The 21,315-nt window shown below is 40.0% G+C and overlaps 1 protein-coding gene across 2 annotated transcripts in view; it reads right to left on the reverse strand.

Moving 5' to 3' along the window:
• The window catches only part of LOC102518431 (EGF-like and EMI domain-containing protein 1), a 497,761-nt gene that overhangs the window by 47,224 nt on the left and 429,222 nt on the right, over positions 1-21,315 (reverse strand). For both annotated transcript variants that reach the window (XM_032484700.1, XM_032484705.1), the window contains exons 9-12: positions 11,602-11,730; positions 9,470-9,604; positions 5,729-5,871; positions 4,849-4,896 (exon numbers count right to left, since the gene is read on the reverse strand). In XM_032484700.1, the coding sequence (XP_032340591.1) occupies positions 4,849-4,896; positions 5,729-5,871; positions 9,470-9,604; positions 11,602-11,730 (455 nt within the window). The remainder of the gene's footprint in view (positions 1-4,848; positions 4,897-5,728; positions 5,872-9,469; positions 9,605-11,601; positions 11,731-21,315) is intronic.

Genomic DNA, 21,315 nt, shown 5'->3' on the forward strand with positions numbered 1-21,315 from the left:
TGAACCCCTTCCTTTTGTTTACAAAAACCAAGAGCCGGCGACATTTATTCACTATTCTAAGGTGGCCCTGCTATATTCAGGAGAAAGGACTGTGTATATTGGAGGTGAGTACAGAAAGAAATAAGTCTAGAATTTTGGGAAGAAGCTAAAGAATCATTTAAAAAAAATCATCAGTGTTGGATGTTCTTAGTCATCAAATCCTTTTGAGACAGGAGGGAAGGGGGCAGGGCACAGCCACTGAAGGAATGACACAGCAACTGAGGACAGGACACACTGGTTAGAACTAAGATGGCAGAAGATTCGACTTCCGGTAGACCCTAAGCCTCATGGCGCACCCACAGGCGCCATGACGGTTCCCAGGCTGACCATAAAAGGTCAAAAAGCAGGCAGTGGAGGGCATTTCCTGGAAATCCTCCCCCCTCCCCCAACTCAGTTGGGGTAATCCTCTTACTCATTAGCATATGAAATTACCGAGCCCATAAAAACTAACAACTCTGCACCTTGTCGTCTGTCACATTCTTAAAAAAGCTTCTGAGAAGTGCTTTCAGAAATGGAGTAGAGACCAAGAAGCTGTGGTGCTGGCTTGCACCTCGGCTTCCCTTCTCCTCTTACCACTGCTGCCATCTTAAAAGCCCTGGTGATTCCCTCCAGTTTAGTGTAGGCTCCTGAGTATTTTTCAGTACCAAAAACTCTGTTTCTTATGTCTCTTTTTACTTGGTACATTATTACTATGAAACTTTAATCCTAAACTGCTTTACTAAGTTGTCAAAAATGTTCTTTAATTGAATCTAGCAAATTTTTAATGAGCATTCCTTGTAAATCAAGAGCTGGGGAATACAACAATGAATGACGGTTTTAATCATGTATAAACAGACAATTATAATACAAAGTGCTGAGCAATGCTATGGAAGGCAGGGATTTAGTGTTTTTGTTTGCTTGTTTGCATAGACTGGAAAATAAAAGTCCCTGAGGGATTTTAATAGGCAACAAAATGAAGGGAGAAACATTTCTTTAAGAGAAGAGCAATGAATAATAGCGCCATATTTTAAAAGCACAGGGTGCTTGTGGGGAAGACTAGGGTATGTGGGATCCAGAAGAGAGTAGTCAAAAATGATGATGCGTCTTTAGTGCCCAAAAGTCTCTGTGGAATTTTGTAAGGCACTGAGTAGGTCGTTGAGGGCTACAAAGTAACGACAGGACTAACTTCTTTAAGAAGATCTAGGTGAGACATCGTGGAAGGCGATAAGCGTAGGGGAAAGAGCAGCAAGTGGACCCACCAGTGCTCAACTTAAAGCCCTTTCGTCGCTGCACGACTCCCTCCCATTCCCGCAGGTGATGGGGAGATGAACGCATAGGTAATGACACAGCCATCAGTTCTCAACCACATCCCTATTTTAAAACTGAATTTGCACAGTAGCGTTTTGAAAGTCCTGTCTCTGCTTCAGTGTTGCCTCTCGGTAGCACGTCTCCATGGGAGCTGACATTTTGCTAATAGTTCATCAGGCTGGACCGCCTGCCGAGAACCAGATTGGTAAAGGAGATGCATCTCACTGCTGGGAAGGATGGGAGATGTATTATTTAAACACAATTTATTTTACAGTAACTTTAAGAATCAAATTGAAGGTGGCTTCAGAGAGGTTAAGGCATGTTACTACACCTCACCTCTTGGTGCTTGGTGATGCTTAACGCTCTTAAAATTGTTCTTCTAATAGTTTTTTATGTGTTGGTTTTGTTTTATTTTGTTTTACAAGTACTCTTTGATTTCTGCCTTAGATACGTGTCTTCTTTTTTACAACAGTGTGTCATAAAGGAAATGCCAGCCCTGGTTTATGGTTGGTGTGTTATGGGAAGTTGGAAAACAGATTAGTGGTTGAGGTATCAAATGGTTTCTGGAAATCTGAGTCAATACTCCAGCTACATGAGTCCTAGAGAAAGAGACTGAGGGGACTGAGTCTACACATAAAGTGATGCAACATTTTTTTTTTGGTTATTTTTTGAATCTCAAATCAATTAAGCTAAGTGATTATTTTTTGTATCAAAAATAAAATAGTCTAGCTAAACAGCAATTTTTTTGCTCCTTGAAACCATTTGTTGATTTATTTAATTCAACCCCAAAGGTCAAGTTAGTTACCTGTTTAGAAACAGCAGAGTAAAATCAACACCTGAAAAGTAATCATTTCTCAGTATCAAAAAAGAAACAAAAGGTTAAGAAATCATTCAAAGTGTGCAGAATACAATTATTTGCTAGCTAGTGGTATACTGGAGCTGCTATTACCAGCTCAGAAAGCCAGTTGTTAAATTGCAACCTGAAAATTTTCAGGAATTTTGCGAGCCAGCTGACATCACGTTGGTTGCTTGAAGTCGCCGTGGTAGGAGGATTACATGGGAAATCGTCAAACGATACAAATCAGGGTTTTTATATTTCAGAGAACCCAGTAGCTAAACATTTATCAGCTTCTGTCTACAGAAAGTTCACACCTGTGTTCAATATGGTTTTCATGGCCTTTAATGACGTTTGACCATCATCACTTCATGATAATTCATTATTTCATGATGTTTGGTCATATAATGTTTAAAGCTAATCTGTATTTGGAACTGGTATCTCCCTTCTCACACACCGTCTCCCCCATTCTCTCTAGTGTTCTCTTCTCCAATAGGGAAGGGGCCTATTTTGTAAATGCTCATAAAAAATAGGGCAGAATTTAGAGAAGTAATAACAAAATGACCGAGGGATAGAAACTGGGATTCCCAAAGAAAGGGAAATGAAGTGTTCAGAGGAAACACTACTATGTTCTTTCATTTATTAATTTTTAAAAGTATTTTAGAGGTGCTGCCAAGCTATGCTCAAAATCCACATCATCTGAAGTGGGAGAAAACAGTCTTAAATTAAAAGATCAACAAGATCAATTTGAAGAAAAAAACATCTTGACTATATGGGAACTGTTAAGACCACGAGACAACACCTTAAGAACAAACTATTACCTTACTTAGATATTTAGTGAATGATCGGTCTGAAGATGATGTAGTTTCTCCCTTGATTGTAAAGGGGAAAAACAGTAAAGGAGTACTATGGGAAAGACAGAACTGTAAAGCGGAGAAAATATTCACTCACAGTCCCACCATCTGGATAATAACTGCGGTCCTTTCTACCATGATTTCCCACATGCATACGTGGGTACAGGCTTTTGCGGAGTTGGACCATTCTCTATATAAAACATCTAATGTCAATTTAATGTCAATTCTCCTGACATTACACATTCTTCCAAAAACATGAATCTTAATGACATCAGAATAGTCCACTGATGTGTTACAGGATTTGTTTACTCATTCTCCTCCTGGTGCATATTTACGTTATTTCTATTCCATATTTTTACTCTTATAAATAAGGCTGGGATAAAGAAAAAGCTGGGATCACTTCTGAGATTATTTGGTAAGAAGCCCAATACATGAGGCTAAACCTTCACAGAGACGATACATTCTCATCAGGAGTGCGAGTGTCTGTGCACCACAGCTGCCCCCAACCTCAATGCTGTTTAGGAAGCAGAAAGAAAAAATACAATCTACCATAATCCTGAGGATTTTCTCACAGAGTGAAATAAAACCCTTTAAAAAAATTATTTTGCCCTAGTATTTGTATTTATAACTTCTAAAAATCGGAATTTCTATAAAGCCATTATTTTTAGAAATAGCTTTTTGGTCTCTCCTGCCTCTAAAACATATTACCTTGTATAGCCAGTAAGTATTTTTACAGTTCATTATGCAGAGTAACTAGGTTTGAAAATTCTGTAAGCACCATTACAGGGTATTTAGAGAAATGTTGTATGCTTTTCTTCAAACATAAGCCCCTTTTTAAATGCCACACACATCCCTTGTGGAGCACACATGAAGCATTTTTAATAAGTCCCATCATTTGCTTCCATTCATTTCCCTAAATATCCAATTATGATAATTATATAATTTGTGTTTGTATCTGTGTGTGCAAAATCAGATAATAGCATGTAACACTAAAATTAAACTGGACTAGGAGTTGGGGAATATTTTTGCCTACCCAACTCAATACATTATCTCATGTATCAGGTTGCCAATAAAATTAGAATTGTCATCCCAAATCTCTCAGGATTATTATGGAATATTCTCCTGGGGTTTGAAATCCTAGAAGGGAAGAGAGTTATAATGTAACTATTAAAATTAATATTTTGAAGAATGAGCAGTTTGTCTTTCTTTTCACTTGTTTCTAAATAGTCTATTTATATCAATTGGAACAGATATATCACTACCTGCTTAATAATTATTCCATTGAAGTTGAGTTAGACAAGAGAAAAATGTCACTTCACTGTGGAAATAGCAAGTAACTACCTTTTGAATATGTAAATTCTTACCTTTAAGCTTTTTTAAAAAAAAAAAAAAAAAAAAGCAAACAAGTAGGTTAGGGATAGCCAACTGCTGCACCAGCAAACTTTATCCTGTTTGAGAGGCTTGTCAACAGCACAGAATGACAGTCCTAAAGCACAGACAATCTCGTTACATCTAGAAAAATCGTCAGGCAACGACCTTGTCCTACCACTCTTGCTTGAGGGTTTTCCTGAGGGGCAGTAATGCATTTTCCCCAATGATCAGATGATTAGCCAAGTGCTAATATTATCCTGGTGCTACATTCTATATTTACGTTTAAGTTTCTGGTTTTATTTGCTTGTTGGTTTTTAGGAAGTCCTAAACACTGAAGCTAATTCAGATCACCGTTCACACCTCATAACATCAGAGACAATTCAAATAATAGACTTTTGCTAACCTTTGTCAAACCATTTGTATTTGAAATAGTAATGTAAAAAAAAAAGATACCATTCTTACCATCCAGCCACTGCTTTCCTCAAGTTTTCGAGTTACTCTGTCCCACCACTGATGGAGTAGAGAAGGCGACGTGGGCAGGGTTGACAGATTATGTAAGAGTGACAAACATAAAAGGTCATAGTTCTACTGGCACTCTGAAACAGATTCAGTTTAACTCGTAACTTTTTATCAGTCTATAATCTGCTCCCACCCTAACAAGAATGATTAAATACAGTCTAGCAAATTCTTATAGTGCCTTTCAGTAAAACTTTAAGTTGTATGCTATGATCAGTTGGTTCCAAAGATGGCTACAATCATATCTCCCAGCTAACAGGTCTTCTGCAGAGATTTTGTGACTCATCAGGAGGTAGATCTGTTTCTCCTCCCCTTGAATCTGGCTGTCCTATGACTTGCTTTAAGCACTACAGTGTGGCCGAGGTAATTATGTGTGGCTTCTGAAGGTAGACTTTTTGACACATTGTAGCTTCTGTTTTCCCACTTTGGGGATGCTCTTTCTTGGACGTTTGTCTTGAATCCGCCATGCTATGAGGAAGCCCAAGCTAACCTTGTAGAAACGCTATGTACAGGAAAGGCCAGATTCCCCTGGTTAAGAAGCCCCAGCTGATCTACTAGCTGGAAGCAGCCACTAGTGACTCCAGGTGAGACCAGAAGGAAAACCATCTTATAAATCCACAGAATCAAAAAAAATAATCATCATAAATCATTGTTCGGATGATTTGTTACAAAGTGTTGGTGTTGGGATGGTTTGTTACACAACAATAGACAGTTAAAACGTGTACCCAACTAACATCACAGCTCATACAGCAGTTACAAATAAGCACTTATAAAACTAACAACTTCAATGACTTCGTGGGTCATTTTGTCTAGGTTAATGACTTACGTACGGTACAGGCTTTTCCTGTGTAATGGGGAAGATAGTTGCAGTTTCCAGTTTTGTTTTTTTTTTTTTTTTTCTCTGACCTCCATTCTCACAGGGTCCACAGGAGAACTGGCACCCTGGTCCCCAGAGGCCATCAGGACAGGCTTGTAAAATAAAAAGAGAGAAAAAGAAAGGAGCTAAGACTTGTAATAAATCTCAAGATGGTCCCAGATTTCTGCTGTTGCCTAAGTGAGTTGGAAAAGTGTGCATGTGTATGCATGTGAATGTGTGTGTGAGTGGATGTGTGGATGACTGAACCGCAAAGAAAGAAGCATTCAGAGTAGCCTCTAAGGATTTATAGCACTTCCAAAAATACTCCCTGAAGAAATCAACATGATGCCATATCTTGTCACTTTGGAAACACAGATACAGAGGTTGGCTTTTTGCTGAAAATGTGATTTTTCAGACAGTAACAATGGAAGCGATTTTGATATATATCTTTGGAGGCAGTTCCACAGAACAAAATCTGAAATGAGATGTAATTTGTAAAGGAAGCTCGGGAGGTGCACTGCTTGGGAATTTGTCCCCAAATGGTTTCCTGAATCCTATTCTCTCGGTCTTCACTTATTTTGTAAGCCAGAATCATCACCCTAGAGGTTTGTAATTTGTGTGTTTTGTAAGACTGTACAGACTGTACGATGTATGCGGTGGAGAAAGAGGGACTTGTGCTGCTTTGCTGAATATCCTTTGAACTGGAAAAGGATGGCTGATGCTGCAGGGACCACTGAGGGCTCATTTAGAGCTCTCTGCCTCCACTGAAATGCCTGGCATTAGAAACCTGGTGGAAAACATGCTTTTTAACACAGCGAAATCTGTGAAACTTTCCTAAACATGCAACAGTTATGGAAAGTTACATTAAACCAAGTTGGGCTGCAAAGTATCCTCTTGTCCAGGGCCAAGTCTCTGAATAACAGGATTGTTGAATTTTCTGGGATGCTCATACCATTCCTGGCTATGATCTGTTGTTCACTTACTCTGTGCCGAACACTTTACATACATCAGTTCACATTTCCGTAACAATCACTATACGACATGAGCAACTTTGTCTCCATTTAGGTAAGAAACTGAGGCTCCGAGGGGTTAAGTGACTTATTCTGGGTCACAGAGCTAATATATAGCAAAGTGAGGATTTGAATTCAGATCTGGCCTCTGAAACTGGCGCTCTCAGCCGCTAAACCCAACTTATGCTACAGTACTTACTCAGCACTTTTCAAGTCAATTAACCAGTTCTCAGAGACTTGCCAGTGTTCAAAATTTAAAGTTCATAACTACTGGAACAAAATCTGTCCTTTTCATGGTGACAGGTTGAATAGGCCCCCTCAGACGGACTCAAGAGCCCTGCTGGGCCGCACTCGGGTCTGCCTACAGCTGGGGTCCAAAATACCTCAGGCTACAAACTAATCAAAACAAGGCAGACACTGGTTGCTGTTGTTTTAAATTTTTCCCTCTTTCTCTTTTTTGCTGTTTCACAGATTAGGGTAGGAACCAGCTCTTCTGCTCTTAAAAGTCATCACTGATGGGCTACGCGAGGCCTGGTGCTGATTGTGGAGAGCGCTGTTCATTAGTGCCGTTGAAACAATTTGCAGTCTTTAATTAACTATTCATCTGCAATCTAGACACAGGGCTGGAGTCAAGGTTTTTAAAGATATGTCTGGCTCCAGGAGCACTTGGGCTACATCACTCTTTTGAAAAAGAAAGAGAACAACAACAGACCTGATTCTCATCACACACAGCTCTCAGAGAGCTCGCCTTGCCTTGATTGCAGCTGCCAATCATGGCGATCCCATTCACCTGCTCCGGTCTGATTCATAATTTCATTTTGTGGTTAGACAAAAATATTAGAATTGGACAAAATTATCTGATTGAAAAATAATATGTTTTCCTGAGATTATGGTGACCTCTCTATTTTGCTGATTTACATACACTTTCAACTCATTTTCCTTCACAGTGGGCATCTCAGAAGCATTTTCCAATATAGTATATTCAGCAGATGCTTTAAGAAAATGTTATCAGAATAAATTAAATTTACCCAGGTGTGTGTATACGGTATTATCTCCTCATGCGTTGACTTCCAGGGCATGACATCGCTAGTTGGGGAATACATAAGGGGTTGACTCTAGGCTTAAATGTCAGTTGAAGTGGGAGGAGATTTAGATATTAGAATAGGACCCACTCTCATACCACATTAAACACTTCCCTGAAATGTCAGGCTTCTGTTTCCCCAAGTTCTCTTCCCCATTGCCTAGAAGTCACAATCTAGCTATCTAAATGGCCCCCTCTCCATGAACTCCTGATGGACATTTCTGCTCATACACTCCAATTCCATAGTCAGTTCCACGCCACAGGACAATCTGGAAGATTCTCACTGCCTTTCAGTCAGCCTGGACAAGCCTCGCTGACTCTCTGAAGATGACCACGTGAACAGCAATGTGTAACAGCCGAGAGCCAAGAACGATCTTCCATCCCAGTCCCTGCCCCTGTAAGTGGACCCAACAATATGATGGCTTCCTTTCAAACCTATTATCTCCTGATTTTAAACAAGAGTGCTCTGGATCACTTCAAAGGCAAAAAATTCACCTGCCATTGGTTATGTTCGTTTTATTTGTTCTATGTTCAGTCTTGCTATGTATTAAAGAGAAAAAAAAGGCGTGATAATTGCCCCTAAAGAAAATGGTAACAAGTGCTTAATTCAGAATGTATGATAACATGAGAAAAATGTATAAAGGATAAACATTGAAGATTCACATTTATATATTCATTTAAGAAAATACATATTGAACAACTTCTATATGTCCTGATTGTTCTGGGAGCTTGGGGATATTGTGGTGAAAAAAGTGAATAGCTATCCTTCCCTTGTTGGAACTTGGCTTCCAACAGGAAGGGCAGGCAATACATATTGTACATAATAATTAGAGTGTACGGTATGTCAGAAGGTGGTAAGCATTTTGGAAAAATAAAAAAGTTCAAGGAGACCTGCAAGTTGCAATTTTAAGTAGTATGGTGCTGACAAGATTCAGTGAAAAGGTAATGTAAGACTTTTTGAGAAAATGAGAAGAGCCACATAAATACACGGAGAAAAGCACTCCATGTGTCCACAAACCATGAGTCCACAAACTAACATCTTGGAATACCTTTTTCCAAATTTTACATACACCCACACACGTGTATCTATACAAGACACTTATCCTTGGAATTATGCTGCACATAAACTTTTATATTTGTAGAATTATAAAGAAATTCTTTATGTAATATCTGGAAATTTGAGAAAGGACCATACTGACAACCATATTTAAATTTTCCAAAATTTTCTATGGTTTCTATTATATTTGTTTGAATAATCTGTCTTTAGATGTAAAGAAAACTAGCCTTTAACTCTGGAAGCTGGCAGCCCTTAGTTGATTGGCTCAACTTGAACGAGTGATTGGCCAGCTCTCATCTTCTTAGAATAAGATTCTCTGCAACGTGATCTTTATTCTTTTGCTCAAGCCAGCAAGCAGACAGCTAACAGCAGAGGCTGAGAAGACAAGGTTAAATAACTTTATTGCCCTGTGTCTCGGTTTCCTCACCAACAAACAGGGAACTAATAAAGCTCACTGATCTCCTGAGGACTCTGGTGGATTAACTAATTAGTGATCATATGGTGCGAAACAAAAGCTGAGCATTGTTATTAGAGAAGAAAGAAAATTTATCATCAGATTCTACCTTTCTGGCATCTGTTGCCTTGGTAACCAGATTTGCAGGTGCAACTGCCATTTTTGGCACTGCTTTCCAGGGTGTTCTCCTCCACACACTGACATTCGGAAGAGTGGCCAGCTCCGTAGGCCCCGTTGGGACAGCCTGCAAGCAGGTGGAGGCAAACCGGTCACCTGAAAACCATGCTTTGTTTCTTTCACACTGTGAGTGCACAGGCACGTAGTTCTGCGGGGGCTGATTATGGGGAAAACAAGGGGCTCATCCTGACTGCCAAGAAAAAAATAGGGAAACAAATGTCTTTCAAATCAGGCAATTCATTTAATTTTTGGCAACTGGATGCGAACAGTGAAGCCTGAACTACTTAAAAGGCTTTGGTGCTTCCGGGAGAGAAATTGCTTCTCAATCTGCTCCATTGGTGCCTGTAGTTAATATTCTCCAAGGACTGCTAAGGCCTGTCAGACCCCATATTCATCCTGCTACAGCAGAGCGATGATGGACAAGCCCTGATGAGAAGGCTCGCCACTGTTTTCATTCCCTCTCATTATATGGTAATCCAAAATAATTTTACATCATGTAGATAACACAGAACTTTCACCCTGACGGAAGCATTATCTTGGCCACATCTTTGGCAAATGGTACTTGGCTTTTCTTCCTTTATTTTGAGTTTTAGGGATGGTAGTCAGCACAGGAATTCTAATTTGACAAAGTCCCACCTTTGCATTCAGGAAAACTTACCCTTAGTTTTCTCTATGAGGAGTTACCTACAGTAATTCAATTCCCTTTCCAAAACATAATTCCCCCCCCCCCCAATTACAGGTATCCAAGGGACTCAAATAAAAGATCCTTCAAGTGCCCTCCAGGCTCAAGGCAACTGTATTATATGCCTATATATGTGTTGCTGTGGAAAGCTGCTTGGAGAGAACAAAATAAGCCACTTGACTTTCTGATGGATGGAAATTATTAGCATCTGTTAATATCTGCTGTTATTAGCAGAGATAATTGAACATGGTGGTTATGATGCCACCATGGAGGGAGATCCTTGTCTCAGTTGCCAGGGACAGAGTGAGTTATATATAAGACTCAAAAGGTTTCTGTTATTAAAAGTGGGTCATGGTATTACTGAGGGTCACTCAGGAAGGATTTTCAGAAGAGGGCACATGGAACAGATAGGGGAGCAAGGTGCAGCTTCAAGGTGAGACGGCTGGTGGACATCCAGAGCTGTCCCATCGGGAGACAGCTTAAAAGTTACTGATGGGCTGAAATATTTGCTGGTGATTGTGTTTTCTCACATCTTTTACAAAACGTGATAGCTGGTCAAAACGCATAGTGAATAGTATATTTTAGAAATTTCAGGGAATGATACTGTTCTGCACAAGAAATAAAAGATACTTGTCTTGGCCTTTGATATTCAACTTCCTTAAGTGTTGGATGTTCACATAAATGAACTATTAACAATCCTCTCTCAACAATTAAGGTGAACACTAACTAGGAAAAAATAGGAAGACTCCAGAAACATTTTTCTTTCATTCATGAAAATATAGATTCTTGCAATGGAAGGAAGCTAAATAAAGACTAGAACATCAACTGTCATGTATGATATGACCATATAAAATATGTTATGCTTTCTACTCTTTCCCTTCATCTAGTGTGAACAAAGAAGAACAGAGACGTGTTGCTCACCACCCAGTTCCACGAAGGTGAAGCCCTAACCCCCTGGTGGTTGCCCGCCAACAGTGCACCCAGGGGTGGGGAACTCAGGATGAATAATATAGTAAGTGTGTGACTGCACTCACTCTTTAATAATATATAAGGCATTTTATCTGACATAAAGGATAATGTATAAACATCATACAACAGTTGTGGTGCCAATTAAGTCAACCCTAAAATTAAAAGAGATGTGCATGGGAGGACTGAAATATAGATAAATAAACTGGATTTTCCCCTCTCTTTTCGGAGCAGTTTCCTCAGAGCTAAACAAGTGGCTGTCTCCTGGGCTAAAGTCTCAGCAAGATCCTGAATAAAACTTAAACTCACAGCTCTTACACTGGGTGTCTGTCTTTAGGTTGACACTGATGTATTTTTGGTAGTTTTCTGAGCTTCCTTGCTTCACGCAGAGAGAAAAGGTAGTGTCTGTGACTTACTCAGATGACAAAACCTCCCACAGCACCCTGGCTCACACATGCAGGCGCGCCATACACCCTGTGGCAATGGCCGTTGTGGGCAGTTACATTTCCTTTTGCAGTTGCTCCCAAAGCATCCTTTTGGGCATCCTGGAGGGTGGAAAGACAAACAAAGCAAATATTAACCCGCATGCAAGCCTTGCTAGAGCTGTTGTTTCATGAAATAAGGAGCTTGCCAAAGATAAGAGGTTTCCAACGGAATTGGACCGAGGCCAGAGAAAGCTTTTAAAAACCACGCATATGATTTTGTATTCTCTGCCCAAAATTCTGCAATGACTTGTCACTGCTTTCAGATGAAAACCCCCAAACTTAACAAGACCAATGAGCCACTACACTGGCTGACCTCGTGTGGCACTCACCTCTCCCTTACTGACTTTTGCTCCACCAGCTGCGCTGAGCTTCTTCAGGGTGCCTCTAATGCAAGTCACTCTTACCTACTTCAGTGTCTGGTGACACGGGGCCCACTCAGTCTGTATGCTCTTCCCTCTCTCCTTCCCTGCCTCGCGTCTCCTCATTTTGCAGGCTTCTGCTGAAGTGTCACTTCTCTAGAAGTCTCTTCCTGGCTCACACAATCTGCCCTCATGGTCTGACCTCCAAGCATGCATTAATATTTCATTTGAAATACCTACCAACATTTGTGACCTACGTCTGCTTTGAACAAGACTGTAAGTTCCACATGGAAGGGCCAGGGTCTTTTTTATTTTTGTTTTGTTACCGTATCACAAAGCCTGGAACAATGCCTTGCAAACACTTAATACATATATTTTGAATAAATGAATAGTGTTCGGGGGATAAATAAGTCAGATGCCAGCAGAAGCCTTCCTGCACTTCTTAGAGAGTGAAGTAAACTTGGGTTCCATCTTCCTAGTTCCACGATCTGTGAGAATGTAATAAACTCGCCATGATTTCTGGCAGTCCCTGAAGACCTACATCTCCACTGACTCTCCGCCTTCAGCTCTTGGGTCTGTACAAGCAGTTTTTGTGTGTGTGTTTTATCAACTCAAGTAGAAAATGTGGTCTCTTGACTGGTTTCCATGAAAAATTCACATACAGCACTTACTGGACTTTGTAAGTTTTTCATCCATCATTTCTCCCCTCTTTTCCTCTCTCTCTCCTCTCCTTTTCTTCTCTGATTTTCATCTCTCTTCCTCCCTGATTTGCCCAAAGAGTTCCATTTTTTCTCTCTTTTATTACGCAAAGCAAATAAATTCACCCCAGTCCTTAGGTCCAAACCTGCATACACAAACTCAATGTTTTGCTCAGGGGAGGAAAAAAGCTTTCTCTGTATCACAGTTCATCCTGCTTAGATCAGACTTGGAGGTTTAAGAACCACGTATTTTGTTCTGTTACACATGTTGTCAGTCAAAGCCATTGTACTCTTGTGTATACACACTGTCGTCTTTACTTCTTCAGAAAAGACCACCTTGAAAAATACAGATGTAGCTTTCATTTTGTTTATTCCCCACTAGAGATCTCAAGAACTGGAAGAGTCGTCTCGTGTGACCAGCACCGGCTTTCCCTACCGTCTCCACAGGGTTTCCCGTGCAGCCCCGTGGGCACTGGCACTGCCCAGCTGCCTCCGTTCTCACGGCCACAGATGTCATTGCACTCTTTCCCCCTGGTCTCGGGGTAAAAAGCTATGAAGAAAATGGAGAGGGCGAACAGGCAGCGTAACACACTCACTGTGGTACAAAGGGAGATGGCCGGGAGCCTGTCTTACTATCAGAATGGGTTCTGAGTAATTAAAATCTTTGTAACTTGTAGACCCGGGAAGGGTCTCTGGTATGTTCCTAGTGTTTGAATGGCATCATCATTCCTGGGGGAATTTCGAATACAGCTAGTTAAAGTCATGCAGACTAAAGGACTGCTAACAAGGTTCACATGCAAAATTTACCTGTTCCTTAAACTCTAACCCACAGTTTCAGAACTACCTAGACATCTTTGCTGTTTAGCTGTCACTAATCTTAATGAGAAACAAACTGCATCCCCTATTTTGAAAAAATGGGAAGAATATGCAGAAAAAAAATGTCATGTGTTTTTAACGAGGAATGAGTGTAGCTAAGCCTGTCTTGGGGGGCCTCAAGGTATTCTGCACTGTCAAAGATTGATGACGTCAAGAAAACAACTGTTTCGTTTTGTTTTCTGGTTTGTTGGTTTGGGGGAAGTATTTAGCAATCCATTAAAAATAAATAAATTGGGGGATATGTCTATGACTTTAGCTTAACTTCAGTAAATACAGCTGTTGAGGTAACTTCAGTAACCATCTTAATGGCCATTTTATCATAATTGGCTAAATATCATAAAACTATACTTACATCAACCCCTCTATCTACCCACCCACATGACTCCAGATGCTAACATGGAAACTTGGCTTCTTATCCACTTTTTTCTTTGCTTTCAAGCCTGAGGTTACAATGAAAAGGAAAGAGGAAAACAAAAGGAATGAGAGAAGGAAACTGGCAGCAAACAGCAGTTGAGGTCTACACTATTAATTTACACGTAGTAAGTCTTTGAATTCTTACAGCAGCTATAGGTGGAGTAATTTTTTTAAAAAGTAGACCTGAAAAACAAAGCTAAGGAAGTTTAAATAGCTTGCATGGTATCTGGATTATAGCAAGGCGTCAACATCGGCAAACCAACACTATTGTCTGGCACTCCCCCACAAAAAGAATATGGTATCACGGAGTAGAGGGATTTGCTAAATACTTCATTAGCACCAAACAGAGCAATTATCCTGGAGAAGAAAATTTTAAAACAAACATGGCCGTAGATGGGTGGTTTGGAAGAAGCCATGAATCCTCCCGTGTAATACTAGCCCACTGATTCGCCATAGGAAAATATTCCAATCTCCTCTTCGGACTGGGTGGAGTCTCACAATAACTAATAAGATCGTCAACATAAAATCTTCTCAAAAGAAACAGAGCTCTGAAATGTGCCATTAAAATTAATATGTGGTAATTTTTAAATTGCTTTAAAGAAATTCTTAAGACGTCAATATAGTTGCTTTAATTATAGACCAGTAAAGACATCTGGCTAGAAGAGCCACTCCATAGGAAAACTAATTGTCCAGACCCCTGCAGAATATTTTTTTTTGATGTCCCTTGCTGCATTTGAAGAGCTGATACTCTTAGAAATACTAATGATGAATGATTTGTCACTTCCATTTATTACAGTTTATAGGAACTTTTTTAAGAAAGTGTTCTCACTCTCCTTTTCCATTAAAGAATTTATGAGCACTTTTTTTTTCCAGTTTGGATTGTTTTGTTTTCATTTTTGTAAAAAACAAGAATGAACGACAGAGAGGAAATGCAGAGAAGATACAAGTTTCTGTTTTCTGAGACAGCCTCCTCGGACTATGTGAACACTTAAAAGAACCTCAAGGGATTCCAAAGCCAAAGATGGGGTCATGTTCTTTTCATTATATCATGAAATTCCATTTTCAGTATTTCTATATTAGTTTAGTGTCACAGGTGTTTTATCCAAATGCATTTGCAATAGATTATTAGTTTCTTTCCTCATGCTGACATGTTAGGTATCAAAAGTTTGGATGATGTATATTTATGAACAAAATTTACAATATAGGATAAACATTTACTTCCTAATAGTCATGCAATAACATTAATTTGATTCTAGTTTTATACAGTTGACTATGTCAAGCTGATAAGCTCCCAGTCTAGTAAGGGAAATGGAATAGGAACATAGCTAATTCTAACCCAAAGAGGAGAGAGAGAGAGAGACTTTAAATCCATCAAAAGTATAAATAGTTGTGGTTAGTCTGGGGCCATCAAATAAAGCTTCATACAATAAATGGCAATGAACAAAGGTGGCAGTTTAGCAAAAGGCACAAAGCTGTAAAGTCCAAAGCATTAAGTAGTTAGTGGTTTAGTTTGCTGAAGATGATAAGCTGGTCAAAGAGTTGTGGATAAAAAGAAAAAAGGATTTATGAGCGCCTGATACGAGATGGTTGCCAATGACTGAATCAGAAGCGTGAGCTTTATGCACCAGGAAATGGGACACTCCTGAAACGAGCAGCAGAGAAACATGATCAGAGCAATGCTTTAGGAAGATCCTCAACACTCTAACTAGTAATTCTGGGGCAACCACTTCACTATGTTATAACTCAAGTTTTGCATCTATCTCACGATAGAAACAACATTTGTCTTCTTTCTTCCCATATGTGGGGGGTTCAAAAGCAAATCTGCTCACGTCATCTTCTGAGCCACCCACAAAGACTAAACTCTTTTATTAAAAAATTTATAAGGGAAATTTAAAAAGAGAAAGAAGAAATAAAGACAGGCAATATATTTTGTTTTTATTACTTGGCAGTTTTAGTGCCTGCAAGTATGACTCCATTTAAAATATAAAGGAAAAAATTTATTAGAGGTATTATTTTCCAATCGTTGACATTTTCTCATGAGAGATTTATATAAAAAGGTTAAAAGTGTCATTGACTGTACTTACATATTGTTTAAAAGAAAAAGAAAAGAAAACACAAACAAAAAGCGGCAGCGAACAGTCAAGCGGTTCCATTCGTTGTGCTTCGTAACACAAATCCTTTCATCTTTGTCTTCATTGGGAATAGCTTGCCAGGGCCTAATGATTTATTTAAATGGAGGGATTTTTATAGGCCTAGAATATTAGGATCCTTTATTAACTTTTACGTTCCATGGATAAACAAGAGTCAGAACACCAAGTTTCCCAGGGAACACAAAATCTCCCCTTTTAATCACATGCTCCATTTGAAACCTCAGGGCTTCGTAGACAATATTTTTCCACAACAAATAAATTGGTTTTTCACCCAGATCAATCGTCAACCCTGTTAAAACATTTTAGGGAGGACACACGTAAAGAAGAACTCATCACCGGTAGTTGGCTGGCAGCAAAGGAGAACGCATCTTACCGGATCTCCAATGTATCACTTACTTTCATTACAAAGAACTCCTCCCCAGCCAGCAGGGCAGGAGCACCCACTCCTTCCTTCCTGACACCTGCCTCCATTCATGCAGTTGGCACAGCACTGACTGCAATCGCGGCCAAAGGTGTGATCTAAACAGACTGGAATGCGATGCCATCTTAGTTGACCCACGCTGTTTACATCACTGAAAGGGAAGACGAAACCCGCCACCGCTGAGAAAACAAACACACGTGATCCTTGGGCCTATTTCCTAAAGAGTCCCAGGAAAAGGCAAGAGCAGAGAGAAACCTTTTAAAATAGAGCTTGGAATGTAGCCCCTAAAGAGTATTTAGAATATTTAAGAATGCAAAAAAAAAGGGAAAGAAATTACCAGTGATTTCTGAACACAAAAATAATCAATGTTCCTGGCACCTTAGTGTTTTTTGTTCCAGGCTTTTTGATGCAAAGGGTTTTTTTTTTGTTTGTTTGTTTGTTTTTTCCCCTAAGTAAGCCTTTTTATTGCAATTTAATAAACATATGCAGAGAAGTGCACAAAACTCAAGTATTCACTTCCTACTTTCCCCCTACAGTGTAAACAACCCCATGTAACTGCCTCCCAGATCAAGATACAGATTATTACCAGCAGCTCAAAACCTCAGAGGTGGCCTGATGATTCTTACTCACTAGCCTTACAAATGAAGCATTATCCTGATTTCTGTCACCGTGGATTACTGTCCCTTAGTTTTGAACGTCATATAAATAGGATCATAAAGTATGTACGTACTCTTTGGTATCACGCTTCTTTCATTCAACACAATGTTTGTGAGACTCATCCATATGTTCTGTATACAGTTTATTTTTTATGGCTGTGTAGTAGTCTATTGCATAAGTGTACCAGAATATGTTTTTCCATCCTATTCTTGAGGGAAATTACCTTAATCTGAATGAGGATGGAGAGACTTGATTTCAGTTGTTTTAAGGCTTATTCCATTTCAAGTTTTCCCCCTGTCTCTAGGTGGAGTCTTTCAGACGTCCCAGTTGAAAGCCTACCATGTTTAGCAAGGCCTCTCCACTTTGGCAGATTCTGAATTCCAACTTCTACCTCTCCAGCGCTGTGATACTGCTGCTAACTGTGCTTAGCTCCTCCCCCTATCAGCAGCTGTCTGTAGATTTCCGGGCTTCTCTGCCTGCACTGCCCATCCATTAGCAAATGGCGCAAGGGGGAAGGCAGCACAGATTGTCCATCATACTTGTCCAAGCTTCTCTCCTCTCTAGATCTTGGCCACTCAAGTTCTGACTGCCTTGGGAGCCCTGAACTATTTCTGTTCTGACTTTGTGGAGCCAGAGTATCAGGAGTCTAATTAAGGAACACTAAAGCATTTCCATTTTTATGCAGATGTTTTAATTGATATTATTATGATTAACCATAGCATATAAACAAATCTGCCATTTTACTGAATGCATTTTAAAGCAATCATTAAGCTTTGATCCTCTTAAAATACAGCGAATAGAGGGAGAACAAAAAGAGCAGCTCTGCCTCACAAAGAAAAGAAAAAGCAGCAGCAGACTGGCAGCAAACTGTTACTTTTGAAAGAGGTTATGCTAATTTATTTTGATCAGAAGTGATTTGATGCTTGAGCTCTGTTGTGTGGATATATAAGAAAAACTGCTCACATTTGTAAAGATATTTTTTTCTCGGTCCACTTAAGCATGTTGAACCATTGGTTCTCTGCATTTTAAAATCCAGGAGGGGTCTAGATTTTAAGGCTATTTCAGGTAAATTCTAACTATATAAAAAAAAAGACTTCTAGCAGAGGTTCAGCTGTTAAAACTGAAAGGTCCCAATCCTTCTCTCCGTTATGTTAATTCAAAGTACTTTTTGGCTCCATTTCACTGCATTGCATTTCACCAGCCCCCACCACCCTGCACCCCCTCATACATACCTACATAGCAACCATTTATTGTGCAAAGGGAAGAAAGATAAAAGATGATGAATTCGATAGGAAGCTTTGAAGAAGTAATTCTGGTCCCACTTTTCTTGCTAACATCACCTTAAAACATTTGATGGCATTAAATATTGATAATGTGATTGTCTATGAAAGAATTTATGGGAATTATCTAAAAATAGAGAAAAGAGGTGACTATAATGAGATATATTCTTTCACACACCAACTTTGTGCAAAGCCTTCAGTTGTCCTCGAATCTCTCCTTCCTCCTCCTTATCTTCTTCATCTTGGTGGGTGAGAGGCAGAGAGGTGGCCACATACGGAAGCAGTGGAGGTGGGCTCTTGAATTGAAGACCTGGAAACCTCACAAAGTGTACCTCCTCTCCTTCTTCCTCTAGCTCATCATTATCTAAAGCGAAGACCACACAGGAAAATGGCTGGATTCAACATGCTGGTTAAAAAAAGGAAAAACTGAGTGAGGGTTAGTGAGAGAAATGAGCGCGTTTGAAGTAGACAGCCAAGGCAGGGAGGGGGTGGCTGAAAGGTAACACTCTTTGAGAAGACCATTTCAAACAGTCTATTGTAAATGAAGGTGAGAAACAGGGAGCCACTGAGTTGAAACTGCTGCAGAGAGAACAAAGGAAAAGAAAGATCTCAGCCTGTGAAGAGAGAAAGGGGAGGACAGGCTGAGTTAGAGAATAGATGGTCTCCATGCTCCTGAAGAACACGATGATGGTCGAAGGCATTTAGAAGAGATTTGATAAAATTCTTCAAAGCAACTCACAGATGCAAGTTTTTCCATCACTTCCAATTCTGTAGCCGTCCTCACAAGCACACTAATAGGTCCCCACAGAGTTAATGCACAGTTGGTCACAGACTGCACTGACATCCAGACACTCATCTACATCTAAGAAAATTTAAACAATGTCTACTCTTAGGCATCAAGAAATAAAATAGATGTGATGAACTCATGGGCCTATTTGTTCCCTTTATTAACCAGTAATAATGTTTTGCCATATAGAAGCATAGCCCTGAATTCTCCCTCCAGTATACCCGGCCAATTATTTTCCCTTCACTCATTTCCAAGTTTACCATAGCTTGTCTACATAGACAAGGTCTTCCTGAGAGCTTGCTCATGAGGTTTTAATGAAGAATTAAAAAGTTAAATTAAATGGTCTCAGGCTGTGCACCATTTTGCAGAATGTTCATTCACTACTGAATTATTCAATACCTACGGTGAGGCATTTATTCCATACATGATTCTGTACAAGGTCTGTGACAAATCTGAGAAATGGAAGAATCCCAGGCCTTGCTCTCATATGGCTTAGCGGTGTCTGTCCACGTCTGAGCCCGGACTTTGATCAATGTGTTCGCGATACTATAAGTTCAGTTATGAAGCTGAGTTTGTAGGCCTGGCCTCAGATTGTGGATACCCTTCCCATGTGGTTGTGTGTACCCAAGGATGTACATTCACGCCATACAATCATTTCTTGGCTCATCCTGCTGAAGAGCAGATGGTACGTGAAAGTCAATTTTTTTTGGCCCCGTTAATTGGACGGGATGTGGTAAGTGGTAATATGCTCTACTGTGTTTAGGATATATAGATATCATAGTTGGCTGTTCTCTGCTGTTATCTACACTGCCAGGCTGGGGAGCTTGGCATCGATATGAAGAAACACACCTATTATCCCCAACAGAATTCAAGAATTCATTTATTTAAGCCAAGAAACACTATTTTATCTGAGGCATCAAAGTCTTCTTTCATAATTTGACTGTCATTGAAATAGATATCAATCTTCTAATCGTTGCTTTGATTTCAAGAAAACTATAGTCCAAAATAATGGTAATCATGAACAAATGAAAATTTAAAGCATATATATTTAAGGTAAACTTTTAAAAGTAATTTACAGCAATGACTTGCATGAGCTCTTCTTAATGGTATAAAAAACTCAATTTACTCCTTAAATTCGAACTCTCCTATGATATTATAAGAATATAGCTATCAGCTAAAAGTCATCTAAAAGGTAAGTGAACCAATTTCAACCAATAAGTTGGAAAACTGTTAAGTGATTCATTTTAAAACTTGCAATAGCGAGATTCATATTGGATCTGTAAAGGATTCTGACAAAGATTTGGACTGTGGCTCATGAACTGGCTATCCTTTTGCTACGGTCCTCTAATTAAAATGACTCTCAGTAATCAACTTTCTGATTCCAGTCAAGCTTGCCATGAATGACTCCTACCACAGGGTGCTGTGTATGGCTTGCCGGAATCTCTCACTTGTGCACATACAGTACATTAGGTAAAGGGGTTTATGGGTCGGTGAATACTATAATCGCAATAGCTAGTCTAGTTGAGGGATTTCTCGATGTCTATCTGGGTGGTGGGCACTTTACATGAATGACTTTCCTTCATTGATGCACTACTGCCGTTATCGTCTTCACCTTCCTGATGAAGACTTGAGGCTCAGAGCACTTGGTGTCTCCCAAGTTCACACAACAGCACATGGTAGAGCGTCAGAGAGATCCAAGTCACTTCAGTGTCAAAGCCTTCCCTTTCCCACCCGAACCCTCTGCCCCAGGGTTCCTCCTGCGTGAACTGCCCCATCACATCAGTAATTTCATGTTAGGACTCGGGAGTTCACCGTCACACCCACGGCCATCAGGACTGAGCCCACAGCCCTCCTGGCAGCTGCGTTCGGAGCGTCCTAAACAGCTGGTGCAGAGCTGGGCACAGCAGGCTTCTCCACTCACACTGGCCAGGGTCTGAAGGGCAAGGTCTCTGTTACTGAAGATACAGGGAGTCAGCCAACCTACAGAAGTGCTGATCAGCCTC

This window comes from Camelus ferus, chromosome 1 (assembly GCF_009834535.1).
Source record: "Camelus ferus isolate YT-003-E chromosome 1, BCGSAC_Cfer_1.0, whole genome shotgun sequence".
NCBI classification, from domain to species: Eukaryota; Metazoa; Chordata; class Mammalia; order Artiodactyla; family Camelidae; genus Camelus; species Camelus ferus.